Source organism: Eriocheir sinensis, chromosome 49, assembly GCF_024679095.1.
Source record: "Eriocheir sinensis breed Jianghai 21 chromosome 49, ASM2467909v1, whole genome shotgun sequence".
Lineage (NCBI taxonomy): Eukaryota > Metazoa > Arthropoda > Malacostraca > Decapoda > Varunidae > Eriocheir > Eriocheir sinensis.
Genome location: NC_066557.1, coordinates 1,435,111 through 1,453,289, shown reverse-complemented (window position 1 = coordinate 1,453,289; position 18,179 = coordinate 1,435,111). Strand labels below are relative to the sequence as shown.

Here is an 18,179-nt window from a genome sequence, read left to right as displayed (position 1 = left end):
TTTTCACCTTCTTTGAATTCCACATATAGTACTTTACACCCAATTACTTTTTTTGCTTTGCACATTTGCGTCAAATTATTACTATCAGTGGACATCAGATTGTTGGATCATTATTACAGTAAATATGAGATATATGGATAATTTTTAGAGGTGTTCATCATCAAGTAAAGTGGTTCGTGGAAAGTTGATTTCATAGGAATAAGGTCTGGAAACACGTAGTTGGAACTTGGAGTATGCGCGTTGTGCTGAGTTTTTCCGTGGCTATGGTCTAAGAGTCTTGAGGAACTGTCAAAGGGAAATCAAGAATGAGCTCGGGAGGCAGCATGAGCCACGAATAGATGGCGTCACTATAAACACTTGCCTGCGCCACGGTGGGCCCCCAAAGAAAGCCTACCGGCACCATAGGCCAAGATGTAAAAAAATATATAAATAAAGGTAGTAGCAATAGTAGTAGTAGTAGTAGTAGTAGTAGTAGCAGTAGTAGTAGTAGTAGCAGTAGTAGTAGTAGTAGTAGTAGCAGTAGTAGTAGTAGTAGTAGTTTTCTTGTACTGTTTTCCAATGTATTTAAAAAGGTGTAATGTACAATATGACCGTAACTGGTGAGTAAAGGAACGCGTGCCGTAAAAAGGGTTGCCCTTAACGTCTAAATTTGCATTCCCTGGAAAGGCGGACGATGCGAGTAGACTTCATTAAAGTTTATAGATGGGTGACGGCCTTTGATGAGGGTCTGCTCGTAAAAGGGCATGCACTCTTAGCCATGGGTCGTTAGATCAATATAGATTTGTTAAACATGCAGGCAGGAATTGGTTTGCTAATAGAATGGTAGTCGAATGGAAGAGGCTTGGCAGTCGTGCATGTGGTGAATCTCACTGTGATAGGCACACTATTATTAATAGGTAAGGTAAATTCATTAATAGGATAATAGTTTTGTTGTAAAGGTTTTCATTGATAAGATAAGAAATACAGCTGGAGCTCCTCCCCTGAAGGTGTAATAAGAGCGACGGTCACTGAAGGGTGTCTCGCTCCCCGGGAGTGTGGCTCACGATGTGGCTCGCGCCTGCGCCGGGGGTCACTGGTGAGTGTGTTACCAGGCTGCTTAGTGAAGCATGACAATTTACACAACGACAGCACAGATGGTCGTGACGTCCAGGAAGGCATCAGTCTCTACGGACCAGTCATCACTGGTCATCATCTCGAAGGCTGCCCATGCATCATCAGCCTCTTCGGTGATGGCGGCCACCAATTCGGCGGATGCCCATGGATCATCAGCCTCATCAGACGAGTCATCACGGGTCGTCACTTCAAAGAGTGACCATGGATCATCAACCTCATCAGACGAGTCATCACGGGTCGTCACTTCCAAGAGTGCCCATGGATCATCAGCCTCATCGGTGATGGCGGTCACCAATTCGGCGGATGCCCATGGATCATCAGCCTCCACGGACCAGTCATCACGGGTCATTGCTTCAAAGGCTGCCCATGAATCATCAGCCTCCACGGACCAGTCATCACGGGTCATTGCTTCAAAGGCTGCCCATGAATCATCAGCCTCCACGGACCAGTCATCACGGGTCATTGCTTCAAAGGCTGCCCATGAATCATCAGCCTCCACGGACCAGTCATCACGGGTCATTGCTTCAAAGGCTGCCCATGAATCATCAGCCTCGACCATAGCAGCGGAAGTCACCAAGTCTGGAGCTGCCCATGAATCATCAGCCTCCACGGACCAGTCATCACGGGTCATTGCTTCAAAGGCTGCCCATGAATCATCAGCCTCGACCATAGCAGCGGAGGTCACCAAGTCTGGGGCTGCCCATGAATCATCAGCCTCCACGGACCAGTCATCACGGGTCATTGCTTCAAAGGCTGCCCATGAATCATCAGCCTCGACCATAGCAGCGGAGGTCACCAAGTCTGGGGCTGCCCATGAAACATCAGCCTCCACGGACCAGTCATCATGGGTTGTCACTTCAAAGGCTGCCCATGCATCAGCCTCGACCATAGCAGCGGAGGTCACCAAGTCTGGGGCTGCCCATGAAACATCAGCCTCCACGGACCAGTCATCATGGGTCGTCACTTCAAAGGCTGCCCATGCATCAGCCTCATCGGTCCTGGCCACTCCGTCAGTGGCCGCACGCGGTGCAGGGCTCACCGCCCGGACGGGCTCGCCACACCGCCTCCCGTTGCACCGGAGACTGGTGAAGACGGGCCCGTCGTCACAGAAGAGAGAGAAGTGGAGGCCGCTGATGTTGTCCAGCAGCCAGGCCAGCGGCATGGAAGAGGTGAAGACTGGCTTCCTAAGCGAGGCACATTGCACCCTGACGGCCGCGTTGCCGTCTTTCTTGCACAGCTTCGCCAAGGGCACACGCAGCTCACCCTCGGCGTGGCAGCCTTGAATCCCTGCTACGCAAGACCAGCCTTCCACGGGGAGCTTGACGGAGGCGACCGTACGCCTCCTCTTCAGGCAGCAGGTGGAGTCCTTGCACGAGAGCTTGATGGAGTCCACCTGGGAGGAGCCTCGCTCCAGGGTTACCCACACGTTGAATTTCTGTCGAGATGCAGAGTTTCCCATCGTTGCTTCGATGTGATATAAAAAAATATCCGTATATCGAGGAAATCGGTGTTAGGTAATAAAAGGAGGTGCTATGTCCATGAAGACCGACTGGCCTCCAGCAAATTCTTTCTGCTGTAATCTTGCCTAGTCGGCTAAGTAGTGCAGTTCACGCGTCGGATGGCGGGTGACAGGGCTGCAGCAACACGCTTCTTCATGTTGTTTAATAATAATTAACAAAATAAAGGAAAATTCAAATTGTCTAGTGAGAGAGAGAGAGAGAGAGAGAGAGAGAGAGAGAGAGAGAGAGAGATTTACATAGATTTACATAGAAAATCAGACCACACAGACCCCATGGTTCAGACTTGGTGGTCTGTCCTTAAACCTAAGTGATTTTACATTAATCAGAAGACTCCAAAACGTTGCATTTCTACTCTAGTTGATATTAAGTTGAAGGAAGTGACGGTCGAGCTTATTTTTGAAGGAGTCAATCGTGTTACACTGGACCACTGACGGTGGAAGCTTATTCCATTCTCGCACTACAACGTTGGTGAAGAAAAATTTGGTGCAGTCTGAATTTACTTGTCTACATCTGAGTTTTACGCCATTGTTCCTCGTGCGCAAAGTGTCATCGATCATAAACAATGTTGATCTGTCTACATTCGTGAAACCATTAAGTATTTTAAAACATTCGATCAGTTTTCCTCGGAGGCGACGTTTCTCAAGAGAGAACATGTTAAGGGTAGAAAGCCTTTCTTCGTAGGATTTGTTGCGCAAGGAAGGGATCATTTTCGTTTCCCGATGCTGAACACCTTCTAATTTAGCAATATCCTTTGCATGGCGGGGAGACCAAAACTGTACCGCATATTCCAAGTGGGGTCTGACTAAACTGTTGTAGAGCGGGAGTATTACATCTTTATTCTTAACTAAAAAGTTTCTTTTAATGAAGCCCAACATTCTGTTCGCTTTATTTGCTGCATCGATGCATTGCTGTGAGAATTTGAGGTTTGACGCGATTTTGACCCCCAAGTCTTTGACGCATTGAACGCTTTTGAGTTTAACGCCGCGGATTTCGTATTCGAACTTCTTATTCCTCGTTCCAACTTGAATGACTTGGCAATTGTCTACGTTAAAGGGCATCTCCCATCTATCCGACCAAGCTGAAATTTTGTGCAAATCCTCTTGGAGGCTTTGCCTGTCTTCGTCAGTGAGAACCGAGTTGCCAATCCTTGTGTCGTCTGCAAATTTACTAATGCGGTTATTGAGTCCAACATCCACGTCGTTGATGTAAATAATGAAGAGCACTGGGCCAAGGACCGAGCCCTGAGGGACGCCACTAGTGACAGGCGCCCACTCTGAGTTAAATCCGTCAATCACTACTCTTTGTTGTCTGTTGCTCAACCAATTCGCGATCCATTGGTTTACTTGACCGTCAATACCTATTTGCTTTGATTTGTAAAGTAATTTATGATGCGGGACTTTATCAAACGCTTTCTGGAAATCAAGATAGACTACGTCCAGTGATTTGGTTACGTCATAAACAGTGAAGAGGTCGTTATAAAAGGTTAATAGGTTTGATAGGCAGGATCTTTTGTTTTAGAAGCCATGTTGTGAGTCCCCAATCAATGAGTGGCTTTCAAGGTAATTCACAATTTTGTCTCTAATTATGCCCTCAAGTAGCTTACCTACAACCGAAGTTAGACTAATGGGCCTGTAATTACCTGGTACTTTTTTGTCTCCTTTCTTGAAAATCGGTGTCACGTTAGCCTTTTTCCAATCTGAAGGGACGATGCCTTGTCGCAAGGACATATTGAATACGGTTGTGAGGGAGGAGAGTATTTCGCTCTTTGTTTCTTTCAGCAGAGTTGGATATACTTTGTCAGGTCCAGGACTTTTATTTGTTTTAAGTGAATGGAGAGCTTTAAGGACTTCATCGGTTGTTATTTCAAAATTAGGCAATGCATGCTCGAGATTTACAATAGTACTGGTGTTGGTGGTAGCGAGAGGAAGACTGTTAGTATTAAACACCGAGGAAAAGTAATTGTTTAAGAGGTTTGCAATGTATTGGCTGTCAGTCACAAATGTTCAACGTTACTGTTTCCCGGTGTTTTGTCAGTGGGTTGCAAATAGCTTTTGACATAAAGGGCGACGCCACCGCCTCTACGGTTTACACGATCTTTGTTGAAGAGTCTGTAGCCATCTATGTTGTATTCGGAACTTAAATCAATATTTGTGGTGTCGATAAATGTTTCGGTTATAGCAATTATGTCAAAATTTTCTGTTAAAGCAAGACATCTCAGTTCATCAAATTTGTTTCTTAGGCTACGCGCATTGAAACTAAGGATTTTTAAGTTATCTAGAGGCTTAGTAATAGAGGTGGTGGTACTTGCGGGATCACGGTTACGGGTTTGTTGCGATGCACGGCGTCTATTTACACGGGCGGGGTGGAGGGACGTGGCCGTGACTCGTTTTTTGTTCGGATGACACGCACTGCTTCGTTGAGGAGCCTTCCGAGTCTGGCTGCCCCGATGGGAGAAAGGTGCAATCCGTCCCTGTGGAAGAGCTCATTTTGTCCATAGAAATTGTCCCATGCGTTTAGGAACTCCACGTCAAGCTCCCTACAAAGAGTCTGTAAGCGGTTGTTTAGGCTGAAGGCCTTACTGAAAAAGTCGCTCTCCGCCCAAGTCCGTGGTAGAACTCCTGAAATCAAAATGTTAGGGGATTTAGTCTTATACTGCTGGATGAGCCTACGGTACTTCTCCAGGAGCTCCTCAGACCGGGTCGTGGTGACGTCGTTCGTACCTGTGTGAATAACAAACATTGAATCATTAGTAGCCTGGGGGGAGATCTCCTCAAGAGCAGCAGTTATGTCGTCGATCCCAGCACCAGGATAGCAATAGTTCCGTCTTCGACGAGGAACTCTGCCGCAGAACTCAACGACCTGCTGGCGAATCATGGAGTCACCCACCAGGAAGGTGCTCTCCTGCTCGTCCTCCTCCTCCAGAATGGCAAACCTGTTGAAGCAATGAACAGGATAAATCGCTTGTCTGGCTGGCTTGGCTCCTCCATTCACGACGGTGAAGCCATCATGGTCGGTGCCACTAGCATCCTCCCGTTGCGTGGTGTTGTCCGCTGGTGTCGACGGTACCGCTGAGGGCAAGGGGGCGGTTGGAGAAGGGTTTGGCACCACAGCAACGTTAGCCTGGATGAATTCCTGCAAGGAGGCAACAGTGCGAGAAAGCTCTATTATTTTATTCTGACCTGCTTCCATCTTCTCTTCTTGCTCCTGCAGTCTGGTCTCGAGATGCTGCCTGGTGAGAGAAAGCTCTATTATTTTATTCTGGCCTTCTTCCATCTTCTCTTCCTGCTCCTGCAGTCTTGTCTCGAGATGCTGCCTGGACAGACACAGTCGACAGACAGCAGAACGCCCTGTAAAAAGTGAGCTGAGAAGCTACAGTTACAAGTACTGCACTTCTTAGGCGCCATCTTAGCTGAAATGAAAGAGATAAAACACAGAGTGAAGGGGATTAGGAAAGGGGGTGAGGTGTGTGAGAGGTAGTTTAGTAATGGAGGAAAAGTGAGAGAGAGGAGGAGTAGGAAGGGATGTGAGGTGAGTAAAGAGGGGGAAAGAGAGGTGTGTGAGATCAAGGAGGGTTAGGAAATAGGTGAGGTGGGAGAGAGGAGTAGGAAGGGATGTGAGGTGAGTAAAGAGGGGGAAAGGGAGGCGGTGAGTGAGGTGTGTGAGATCAAGGAGGGTTAGGAAATAGGTGAGGTGGGAGAGAGGAGGAGTAGGAAGAGATGTGAGGTGAGTAAAGAGGGGGAAAGAGAGGCGGTGAGTGAGGTGTGTGAGATCAAGGAGGGTTAGGAAATAGGTGTGGTGGGAGAGAGGAGGAGTAGGAAGGGATGTGAGGTGAGTAAAGAGGGGGAAAGGGAGGCGGTGAGTGAGGTGTGTGAGATCAAGGAGGGTTAGGAAATAGGTGAGATGAGTGAGAGGGAGTTTGGGAAAGGAGGTAAGTGGGAGAGAGGAGGAGTAGGAAGGGATGTGAGGTGAGTGAGGTGTGTGAGAACAAGAAAGGTTAAGAAAGAGGCAAGGTAAGGTGGGTGAAGGGATGGGTAAATAGGATGTGAGGTAAGTGAGTGAGGGGGGGAGGGCTTATAAATATGTGGAGGTGAGGGAGGAGTAGGAAGGGCTAATCCTCTAGGGGATGAGGAGGAGCAAAATGGATGTGAGGTGAGCGAGGGTGGGGGGGGGCTTAGGTGAGGTGAGGGAAAGGGGTGTAGGAAGTGTTAATCCTCTAGGGGATTTAAAGAGGATGTAATGAGGAGGAGCAGATTGAATCCTCAGGGAATTGAAAGGGTGGGTTGTCGATACACCCAAATCACGCGTGAGACACTCGGGAACACAAAGTCACACTCGGGACACACGAAACACTCAGAAACCCAAGCACAAGCACGACTAAACACCCTCAAGTCACTCGCAAAAACACCGGAAGTACAACAGCACACTCAAAACACTCTGAAACCCACGCAGCACTATAAACATCCAAATCACACGTAAAAGCACTGGAAACACAACACACTCGAAACGCAGAACACTCGAAAACAGCCAAATCACACGCAAAAACACCGGAAACAAAACAGCACACTCAAAACGCTCTGAAACCCACGCAGTACACTTAGAAGCAGCCAAATCACACGCAAAATAACCGGAAACACAACACACTTGAATCACTCTGAAACCCACGCAGAACACCCGGAAACAGCCAGATCACACGCAAAAACACCGGAAACACAACACACTTGAATCACTCTGAAACCCACGCAGAACACCCGGAAACAGCCAGATCACACGCAAAAACACCGGAAACACAACACACTTGAATCACTCTGAAACCCACGCAGAACACCCGGAAACAGCCAGATCACACGCAAAAACACCGGAAACACAACACATTTGAATCACTCTGAAACCCACGCAGAACACCCGGAAACAGCCAGATCACACGCAAAAACACCGGAAACACAACACACTTGAATCACTCTGAAACCCACGCAGAACACCCGGAGACAGCCAGATCACACGCAAAAACACCGGAAACACAAATCACAGAGCCAACCACAGGCAGAAACCACAAGCGAACACACACCAAACACGTGTCGGGAAATCACAGGCAACACACAAGGTCCACAAGCGAGAGCACACAAACGCCCAAGAGCACGACGAAAACACAGGGCAAGCGATGTTGTGGGGCGCAGCGGGGTGAGGTCACGACCTTCTCTCTGAGAGAGAGAGAGAGAGAGAGAGAGAGAGAGAGAGAGAGAGAGAGAGAGAGAGAGAGAGAGAGAGAGAGAGAGAGAGAGAGAGAGAGAGAGAGAGAGAGAGAGAGAGAGAGAGAGAGAGAGAGAAAAGAAAAGGGAACCACAGTAACAAATAAAAGTAAGGAGACCGCAGTGGGAATAGGGATTATCGGTAGGTGGCAAAACGACCATCTCAGGGCGCCTCCAAGCACACACACACACACACACACACACACACACACACACACACAGCCACATCTATGTGGTGGAGACTAGTCGTGATGAGGATAGTAGGTGTTTGGTGGTGGTAGTATACTTAGGGAAAGGTCGTAAATTGCTGAACAGGTTTCCCCAAGGACGAAGGAGGATTTGCCGGTTTAATGGCACAAACTTAGGGATACTTTGGCTATTAGAGGAGCGTTGAGGTGCTTTTTGTCAGGCTGCTCGTGTTCCCCTTATATTGAAATGAAAATACAATAGATAATGATGCTAGGAAAAACAAGTATCGTCCAAGGTAACGTAAAGAATAGTTTGTTTGTTTTGTATCTTGAGTATGAGTAGTGAAAGGACCGGTGTTGAGTGCGCGATATTCCGGAGCTAAAGACTAGAAGTACAGTAGATGAGGAAGCCAGAAAAACAAGAATCGTCAAAGGTAATATAAGGAATAGTTTGTCTTTTCAATCTTAAACGAGGAGTGCAAGGACTAGCGTTGATTTGCGCGATACTTCGGCGCTGAGGATTAAAAGCTTAGTCTCTGATGACGGTAAGTAGATGATGATCCTCCACAGCAACAATGAATTCAGTTTGTTATCATTTTTTTTTTACAGCAGAGGAGTCAGTTCAAGGGCATAAAAAAAGTAAACAAATGTGAAAAAAAGCCTGCTACTCACTGCCCGCTACTCACTACTACCATACCGTAATTGAAGAATGCTAGGACTGGTGTTGACTGGTGTGAAGTGCGTCGAAGCGTGGTAATTTAGGGTTACGTGGAGGGCAAATTTGAGTACCTGTTTTAGTTTCCCTGTAACACTCATCGCTAATTGTCCTGATTTAACTTGTTGCTGATGACGAAATTGAGGAGTCTTACCTAATTAAGCATGAAATCGCATTAAAAATCTCCCGGTGAAGTGGCAACCTGTCGTCAAGCATGAGGCTCATATTACGTTAGTACAGTGTTCCCGACTAATCAAGCAAACAGGTAAGTAGCTTGAGCAGAAATCTATTAAGAACGTCATGTAAATATTTGGGAAGCGACAACAAAAACTAGCCGCAAGGGTGCTCAAGAGGAGGGCGGGGAGGGAGAGTGGTATGGGTGGTAAGAGAGGTAGAGTGGCTCCGAAACCCGGCAAGAACCCCAACTGAAAATGTATGTCCCGTTTACTGATGCTCCCCCACAAGGCCGGCTGCCGCACCTGAGTTATGGAACAATAATATCTGCGTCCACTCAATCACATCACACACCTGGACTCGACAAAAAAGCTCAGTTTCTGATACGACTATAATGACCAGATTTCTCTTTTCTACGAACCCCACAACAGACCCCTCAGCAACACTCACTGGAATGGTAAATATGTCCCCTGCTGCGATTCATTGCGGGGGGATGTCGACGAAAGTATATCCAAGATGGCTAACCTCACTGCATTGCGCTAAATACTCCATCATGTGCGAATATTGCTTTCAGTTACCTTGAATTTTATCAGTAAAGTAAATTAAGCATGGCAAGCTGAGAGCAGGACCCCGCGGCTTAACGGATCCATGGTTAGTGAGCAATGTGAACGCGTCGAAACAGCAAGCAACGGCTACTGCTCTGTCACACTTTCATCTTATAAGCAGGGATTCATGATTCATGACTCATGGCAGCACTGAAGGCAGGTGTTGCGGAATGGAAACTGGGTCATTTGGACTCTGGTGATTGGTTGCAGCTCTGCCGTGCAGCTTATTCGGACGCCTTCCACCGTTTACCATTTATTAGTAGCCTACAGTGAAATGCTATACTTCACCGTTGTGAAGTGGTTAGCACGCGTAACTACTAATCCTCGGTCCTGGTTTCGAATCCCGGCCCGGGCAATTGGTGCTCAGTCCACCCAGCTGTCCATCCTCACATTCTGACCGGTCGATAAATGGATTATCTTGGAACTCCTAAGGGAAAGTCTGTGATAACTTAGATGTCACTCTTGCCTTGTGTCCCAGGTTAATGAGCTGAGATGGTTGTGTTTGTGGTAGGGGTTGGTGTAGGGGTGCTGGCTGAGGTGCTTGTGGTAGGGGTTGGTGTAGTGATGATGGTGTTGATGTTTGTGGTCAGGGTTGGTGTAGCAGTGATGGTGGTGGGGATGGTGTCGAAATGGTGGTCTGTGCGGTAGGGGTGATAGAGTGGTGTTGGCGGAGGTGTTTGTGGTAGTGGCGGTGGTGGTGGTGGAGTTTGGGATGCGGAGTGTGTCGAGGTGCTATAGTACCGCCCCATGTCTTATGGTGACTAACGAGGAGTATTTACAACCCGACCACCGTGCTATCTGGTTAGGGCAGCCTAGGAAGGGTTTCTTATAACCTTTGTAAATTGTTGCAATGCATCACAGTGAGTTACGTTCCACCCTCTTGAAGGAGCTCGGCGTCCCTCAGGGCCTCCACTCCACCTTCAGTAGGTACCCGTGGTAAAGGGTCATTGGTTGGTATTACAAGACACTTTCGCCTCTAACATCAACTATTTCTAAAGGTCAAAGAGGGAGGCAATCGAGTTCTAATGAGTATTTCTTTAGGTTCATGGTACAGAAGAAGGGTCAAACTACCACCAGGGTAAAAAAACTACTGGAAATGCCCAAAAAGTCCTTGGAAAGCCTTGTCAAATAGGCGAACTTAAGCGACAAAATGTTTAGTAATACGTCCCATAATGCTTTCTTCCTCTCATTTTCCTTTTGGCTAATACTCGCATTATCGCCTCTTGTGTCTCGTTCAGCATCGTAGCGCGTAGGCTGTGGTGCACGCAAGCCTTTACTGTCCTAAACAAACAAAAAAATATAGCGTTTGTTTATTAAGCCCCTATAGGTTGTTGTATTATGCAGTCTATAAAAGCCCGTCGGTATTAAGTAAACATGAAGTGAGTTTCGATCCTGCATGTTAGTTTGCGCGACCATTTAACGCCTCGGTGAAGAAGCGTGGCGCAGGGCACAAAAGCGCAAAGCTAATGTGGCAAACAAATAGTGATGAAATTTTCCAGGTGGTCGATGTTGTGGGGGAAGTAAACATCGCAGTACTTGCAGACTCGTAATTTTTTTTTTCCCCGTCGCCTTTGGTGTTGCTAATAGGCGCACCTGACATGACCAAATGTGGGTAAAAACCTGGCGGAGGGACTGTTTTTTGGACGCCATCAAAGGTAATGGCTGAAGGATAGTTTCGCCGGATATTTTGTTTTTTATTTATTAATGATCCACGAGACATCCTAGAGTTAAATCAAGGGATGTGCTTATCTTTGTATTCATTCATACACACACTGGTAACATTTCTGTGGAGTCTGATTTACCTATTAGAGTGAAATTCTATTGTGATAAACAGACACAAATTCGTGTCACTAGTAAAAATTAAACTAGTAATTTAAATTCTGCCACCATGAAATATACACATATAGATAAATATGAAAGCTCACGAAGTTACAATAAGTGATATCACCTGCTTTGCGCAGTAAAAGTATGCTATTTTAGGTATCTGATACCCGCTGCTGCTGCCTCGACCACAGATTATTGCCAGATTGTCGTACTCAGCCGATTATATTTCCCGACTTCCTGCCCCAAAACTGTCTTTTGGGCTCCAAAAACGAAACTAATTTATAGTTATCGTCAAAAGAGTAAGATTCTGATGTTTATTGGCAATAGTTAGGCGTCAGAAACCGTTAAATACTATGCTCTGAGTACGACAATCTGGCAACGCTAGCTATACGTATTTTCATATTATTGTTCTGTTGTTTATTGAATGTTGTATTAAAAAAGAATACTCATAATCTTAGCTAGTTTTTGGTTATAAGGATTCTTTACGAAATACAAGTATAACATTACCTTCTTTAACTTAGGAAACGTCCTGAATCCTGGATCGGCTATGGTATTGTTAGGTGCGCCTATTCTACCCACGCACACACAGGCGGGAGGAATTATTATGCCTTTTGAGGAGGCGTTTAACGCACGCACACTCCTTGATTTATCTGCGCTGTCGTGTTCAGAAACCGGAAAATTAATGCTGCTGTAGAGACAAATATTAAAAGATACTTGGATTCGTGTCAAGGCGAACAGTTATTTAACTACACAGAAGGAATGGTCGATAAAAATGCGTGATAGACATTTCAGACTAAAAGCCGTCATCAGTGGTCTTGGAGAGATGCGTGCAATTCTCATTGTTGGGATAAAAATGAGTTTTGCCCAAAGTTGCGCTCTTAAGGAAAACCACCTCCCTCCCCTTGCTGGTGCAGAAACCATAAAACTAACCTTATCTTCTGAATCTCATAAATAGGTGTGTGTGTGTGTGTGTGTGTGTGTGTGTGTGTGTGTGTAAGTACATCATGATGTTTTTTTCTGAATGTTTATCCTTATGTTATCCTACGTTTTGAAACGGATCTGAATAAAAGACACCATCGTAATAATTTCACAAGTTGCGTTTTCTTCTGTGTCGAATTTGAAAACAGTGCATTTGATATACTTTTCAGTATTGCATTTTGCATTGAAAATACCTTTAAAATATTTTTTTCTCAAGACATAACTAACCTATTTCAGCTGTTGGAGGCCAGTATGTATCCATCACTGATATATTTACTCCAAGCACTGTTTACATCCATCTATATAAAAGAAAGTCAAACACGACTAACGTAATATATTGCAAGCTTACATGCATGTTTATTTTAAATAAGCCTAACTAAAACTAATCGCGTCCACATCCAATTGGCAAGGTCTTAAAATATGCTTCAGTATGGCTGCGTTAACGTGCCAAAAGTTCTGAAGTAAAAAAAAACAGACGGACAAACAACTTTCAGACTGAGTCAGTATATGAATATTAACGTCACTCAAAACCTCTTTACGTTGGTTTACGTGTACTAGGCTGGGCCGTGTGTGGACTTGTGCTGAATAAAAAGCTCGACAGCGGCAAGAGTGGCCTGCCAATGGGAAGATGTTGAAATTTGTGCAGAAGTGTCCTGCGGGTAAAACGAAAACTGCGGAATGTGTTAGTACAAAGTTAACGAAGGAGATAAGGGTGCGAGATACAATATTGTGACGTGTGTGTGTGTGTGTGTGTGTGTGTGTGTGTGTGTGTGTGTGTGTGTGTGTGTGTGTGTGTGTGAGAGAGAGAGAGAGAGAGAGAGAGAGAGAGAGAGAGAGAGAGAGAGAGAGAGAGAGAGAGAGAGAGAGAGAGAGAGAGAGAGAGAGATTTACATAGATTTACATAGAAAATCAGACCACACAGACCCCATGGTCCAGACTAGGTGGTCTGTCCTTAAACCTAAGTGATTTTACATTAATCAGATGGCTCCAAAACGTTGCTTTTCTACTCTAGTTAATATTAAGTTCAAGGAAGTGACGGTCGAGCTTGTTTTTAAAGGAGTCAATCGTGTTACACTGGACCACTGATGGTGGGAGCTTATTCCATTCTCGCACTACAACGTTGGTGAAGAAAAATTTGGTGCAGTCTGAGTTTACTTATCTACATTTGAGTTTTGTGCCATTGTTCCTCGTTCGCAAAGTGTCATCGATCATAAACAATTTTGTTCTGTCTACATTCGTGAAACCATTAAGTATTTTAAAGTATTCGATCAGTTTTCCTCGGAGGCGACGTTTCTCAAGAGAAAACATGATAAGGGTGGAAAGCCTTTCTTCGTAGGATTTGTTGCGCAAGGAAGGGATCATTTTTGTTGCTGAACACCTTCTAGTTTAGCAATGTCCTTTGCATGGTGGGGAGACCAAAACTGTACCGCATATTCCAAGTGGGGTCTGACTAAATTATTGTAGAGCGGAAGTATTACATCTTTATTCTAGAATAAAAAGTTTCTTTTAATGAAGCCCAACATTCTGTTCGCTTTATTTGCTGCATCGATGCATTGATGTGAGAATTTGAGGTTTGACGCGATTTTAATCCCCAGGTCCTTAACGCATTGAACGCTTGTGAGTTTAACGCCGCGTATTTCGTAATCGAACTTCTTATTTTTTGTTCCAACTTGAAGGACCTGGCACTTGTCTACGTTAAAGGGCATCTCCCATTTATCCGACCAAGCTGAAATTTTGTGCAAATCCTCTTGGAGGCTTTGCCTGTCTTCGTCAGTGAGAACCGATTTACCAATCTTTGTGTCGTCTGCAAATTTACTAATGCGATTATTGAGTCCAACATCCACGTCGTTGATGTAAATAATGAAGAGCACTAGGCCAAGAACCGAGCCCTGAGGGACGCCACTATTGACCGGCGCCCACTCTGAGTTAAATCCGTCAATCACAACTCTTTGTTGTCTGTTGCTCAACCAATTCGCGATCCATTGGTTTACTTGACCGTCAATGCCTATTTGCTTTAATTTATAAAGTAATTTATGATGTGGGACTTTATCAAACGCTTTCTGGAAATCAAGATAGACTACGTCCACTGATTTGGTTACGTCATAAATTGAGAAGAGATCGTTATAAAAGGTCAGTAGGTTTGACAGGCAGGATCTTTTGTTACGGAAGCCATGTTGTGAATCCCCAATTAATGAGTGGCTTTCGAGGTAACTCACAATTTTGTCTCTAATTATGCTCTCGAGTAGCTTACCTACAATTGAAGTTAGACTAATGGGTCGGTAGTTACCTGGTATTTTTTTGTCTCCTTTCCTAAAAATCGGTGTCTTGTTAGCCTTTTTCCAATCCGAAGGGACGATGCCTTGTCGCAAGGACATATTGAATACGGTAGTGAGGGAGGAGAGTATCTCGCTCTTTGTTCTGAGAGAGAGAGAGAGAGAGAGAGAGAGAGAGAGAGAGAGAGAGAGAGAGAGAGAGAGAGAGAGAGAGAGAGAGAGAGAGAGAGAGAGAGAGAGAGAGAGAGAGACTGTTGGAAGGGATTAGAAAAAGAACAACGCAATATACTCTTCCGCAAAAACCTGATCCATCCGATAGAGCCTTCACCTGCCGCCCGGCGTCCTAATTGTTACACTCGCCGAGGACCGCCGCGCTGATTGGTGATCTTATAAGTGCGCCGCAGCCACCAAAGGAATTGAACGTTTTGACCGTAGAAAATTCAAAACTACCGCTCCTCAGCTGACTTTATCGGCAATTGGCTTTTTTCTCCGCCAATGGCTGGCTCTCCCTTCCCTTACGCGTCCTGTCAAGAGGGCACTTTTCTCGCCTAGTTGTTCACTGTTACTCTGATGCATTACGTAACATGGCTCTAAGGAAAGTGTCTGCTGCACTGCACAGGTGTACGTTCAACGTGTGCACACCGTTCACGGGGCATCCGTGATATGAACGAAGTCATATAGAGGTCTTCTTCATTACTTTGGCTGCGTCAATTTCGAGTAGAACATACGAACATAGGAACGTAGGAGTCTGCAAGATGCCGGTAGGCCTGATCAAGGCAGCTCCTTTGAACGTAAGCTCCTGTGAATCTAACCCCACCGGATATCACTGTCCATTAATTTATCTAATCTATTTTCGAATGTGACAATTGTATTGGCACTCACCACATGACTGCTCAGCCTGTTTCACTCGTCTACCACTCTGTTAGTAAACCAATTTTTGCCCACGTCCCTGTTGAATCTGAATTTATCCAGTTTGAACCATTACTACGTGTCCTACCTGGTTCTCTTACCAACCTAACCTTATGAATATCTCCGCTATTAAAGGCCTTCATCCATTTATAAACCTCGATCATGTCTCGCACTCTTCGCCTTTCTAGAGAATGCAAGTGCTTCACTCTGGGTAACTCATTGATTTTTACATCCTCCTAAAAGAAAGTAGCTTTTTCCTTCATGTTATAGTTAATATAATACATTTATAATGCATGCAACTTTTTACTTTGCTTGGCTACATTTTTATCAGTTACCTTCTTACAAGAATAAAAAAAAAAGCTTTTCAATCCCCCAGTTATCGACTTTGCGCTTATGCCAAGTATGCAATCATAGTCAGCCAAGCCACCGGTATGCAGCGGTGATCAACGCCTTTATCCAGATCATTACTAGAATTCCAGTCTCTTAATCTACGATAGCAGGCAGCGAAATCTTAATTCATAGATTTCTCCAGACGAAAAAAATGTCCGTAATGAGATCTTGATTCATATTTTATCAACACCGAAGACCGGTACCATTTTGGCGAGTCTAGGAATTGTTTGGAAACCTGTCTTTGAGGGCCCAAGACTGTGTAGAAGTAAGCCTACGTATCGCGGGTGTGAGGGAAGGAGACGAAAGGAGCAGAGCCACCCAAGGCGCCGGGTCCACCAACCCAGGCGCCGCCACGCCAGCCCTCGGGCCCTCGATGCAAGTCTTCTTGGCTTACTCTCACTTATCTGCTCCTACTTTTTCTTGGTATAATTAAAATGTTGACAGGCTCTTATGAAACACACACACACACACACACACACACACACACACACACACACACACACACACACACACACACACACACACACACACACTGTATATGTATCCGTCTGTTTGTCTGTCTGCCTTAGTGAGACAGGTAGACAAACAGACAGAGAGACAGAAAATAAGAAAAAATGAATAGACAGAAATACACACAGATAGCCAAATCATCATACGCACAGACACACAGGCGGGCGGCCCTCAGTGCTGTCATGCCGTGCGTACCATCCCGCCCTTTGTCTTCCCCTGATGAATGGCCGTCCTGTCAACCACCAACGAAATAAACACGTGGAAGGGCAGACTGAAGCAGGCATTCATAAAAAAAAAACGTTAAAGGAGATAATCATAAAGCTAAATTTTCTTGGCACTACATTATGGCACTGCATTATGGCTGCTCTTCCCATCAGCGAGACAGATGCGGCACCAACGAGACATTGCCTTCTTCAAGAAACGGCCTTTACTCGGTGAGGGTCAGCCGATGTTTCATTTCATTCTAGTTAAGTCCAGTTTACCAAAGTTGTGTCGGGACAAGTAAACCTTAACGCTGGGTCACCTCTCAGCAAACCCTGGATTTGATTGCGAATAATGAGTTTCAAGGATCTTGAAGGGACGCAAATTTCTTCAACTCCGACGCGTCCAGCAGGAGACAGCAGACGGCAGGTTGAGGCGATGTCGTCAGTTTAGGAGAGTCTCTGAGGAATGTGTGCATGGTTACGGTCACGCCGCTCAGGTGAGGAGAAAGTATTTCTAATAAGGAAGTGATAAAAATCTCCCCCACTACAGGGAAGTGAGTGTAGGCCTAGATAGCTCTTTTCAAGAGGCATTCAGACAGTGCTTGTAGATGCAGCGAAAAGAATAGATCAGGGTTTTGATAAAGACATAGATGTAGGCCTGGCTGGGCGCAGCTCTTGATACACAATGTGAGTGCTTGTCTACTACCTCGGCTCTTTCGTGGGGAAGTGGTGAGCACGAAACTCGAATCTGCAGGTCCGGGTTTGAATTCCGGCCTGGGCAGTCGGCACGCAGCGCACCCAGCAGTTCATCCTTCCTTTCGGGCTCGTCAATAAATGGGCACCTGGGGAAACGTGGAGATTATAAATTGTGGTGCCTCGCACATGACACCGGACCTGTACCCGGGCAGCACCCGCCACGTGCTCTTTGGCCAGCGAGAGAGAGACGAGCACCGACGCCACGCGCAGCTGCAGCATGTGCCTCCACCTGTACCTGTTATTTCTCTGCCGAACAGTTATAATTACGGCCGTCAGCAGATCGCTGGCCGAGGCCTCCTGTCACGTGTCACTTCTTAAACGCAACATCAGCACGCGCCGGAAGGGAAATGCAAGATTCAAGAGGTGGTAATTGCTATGTATATAACTTAACAGCTGACACCACTTTCTCTCTCTCTCTTGATTGTTATGTTTTCGTTTGAATTTTCTATAAAACAATAACCCACGCACATATAGCTATCACAGACTAATTTGAAAACTTATTTAAGAGATCATTTATAACCTTTATTAGTTTTAATATAAAGTATAAATTATTATATTAGCTCAGTATGGAAACGATTACAACGTGGCGGCGCCCGGCCTGGTGGGCCTGGCAGCTCGTGTGGCTCTGCTCCTCTCGTCCCTTGCCCCACGCCCCGCGATGCGTAGGCTTGTCTCTACACGGCCTCGGGCACTCAGAGACAGGTGTCCAAACAGATCCTAGACTCGCCAATATGGTTCAAGTTTATGGTGTTGATAAAATATAAATTAAGATGTC

At 45.7% G+C, this 18,179-nt stretch overlaps 1 protein-coding gene across 1 annotated transcript; it reads right to left on the bottom strand.

Moving 5' to 3' along the window:
• Positions 1-931: 931 nt before the first annotated feature.
• Positions 932-2,746, bottom strand: LOC126981650 (uncharacterized). The gene is made up of 2 exons (XM_050833086.1): positions 1,328-2,746; positions 932-1,270 (listed from the first exon to the last, which is right to left on the bottom strand). The coding sequence occupies exons 1-2, from the start codon at positions 2,570-2,572 to the stop codon at positions 1,115-1,117; spliced, it is 1,401 nt and encodes a 466-aa protein (XP_050689043.1). The 5' UTR covers positions 2,573-2,746; the 3' UTR covers positions 932-1,114.
• Between the last annotated feature and the right edge of the window lie 15,433 nt (positions 2,747-18,179).

Bases quoted from the DNA above. Each gene is read 5' to 3' on its own strand.
- LOC126981650 (XM_050833086.1), bottom strand. From the start codon at position 2,572: ATGGGAAACTCTGCATCTCGACAGAAATTCAACGTGTGGGTAACCCTG. The intron at 1,271-1,327 runs GTTGATGATCCA...TCGTCTGATGAG, and splicing joins GTGATGACTCGTCTGATGAG to GCTGATGATCCATGGGCATC.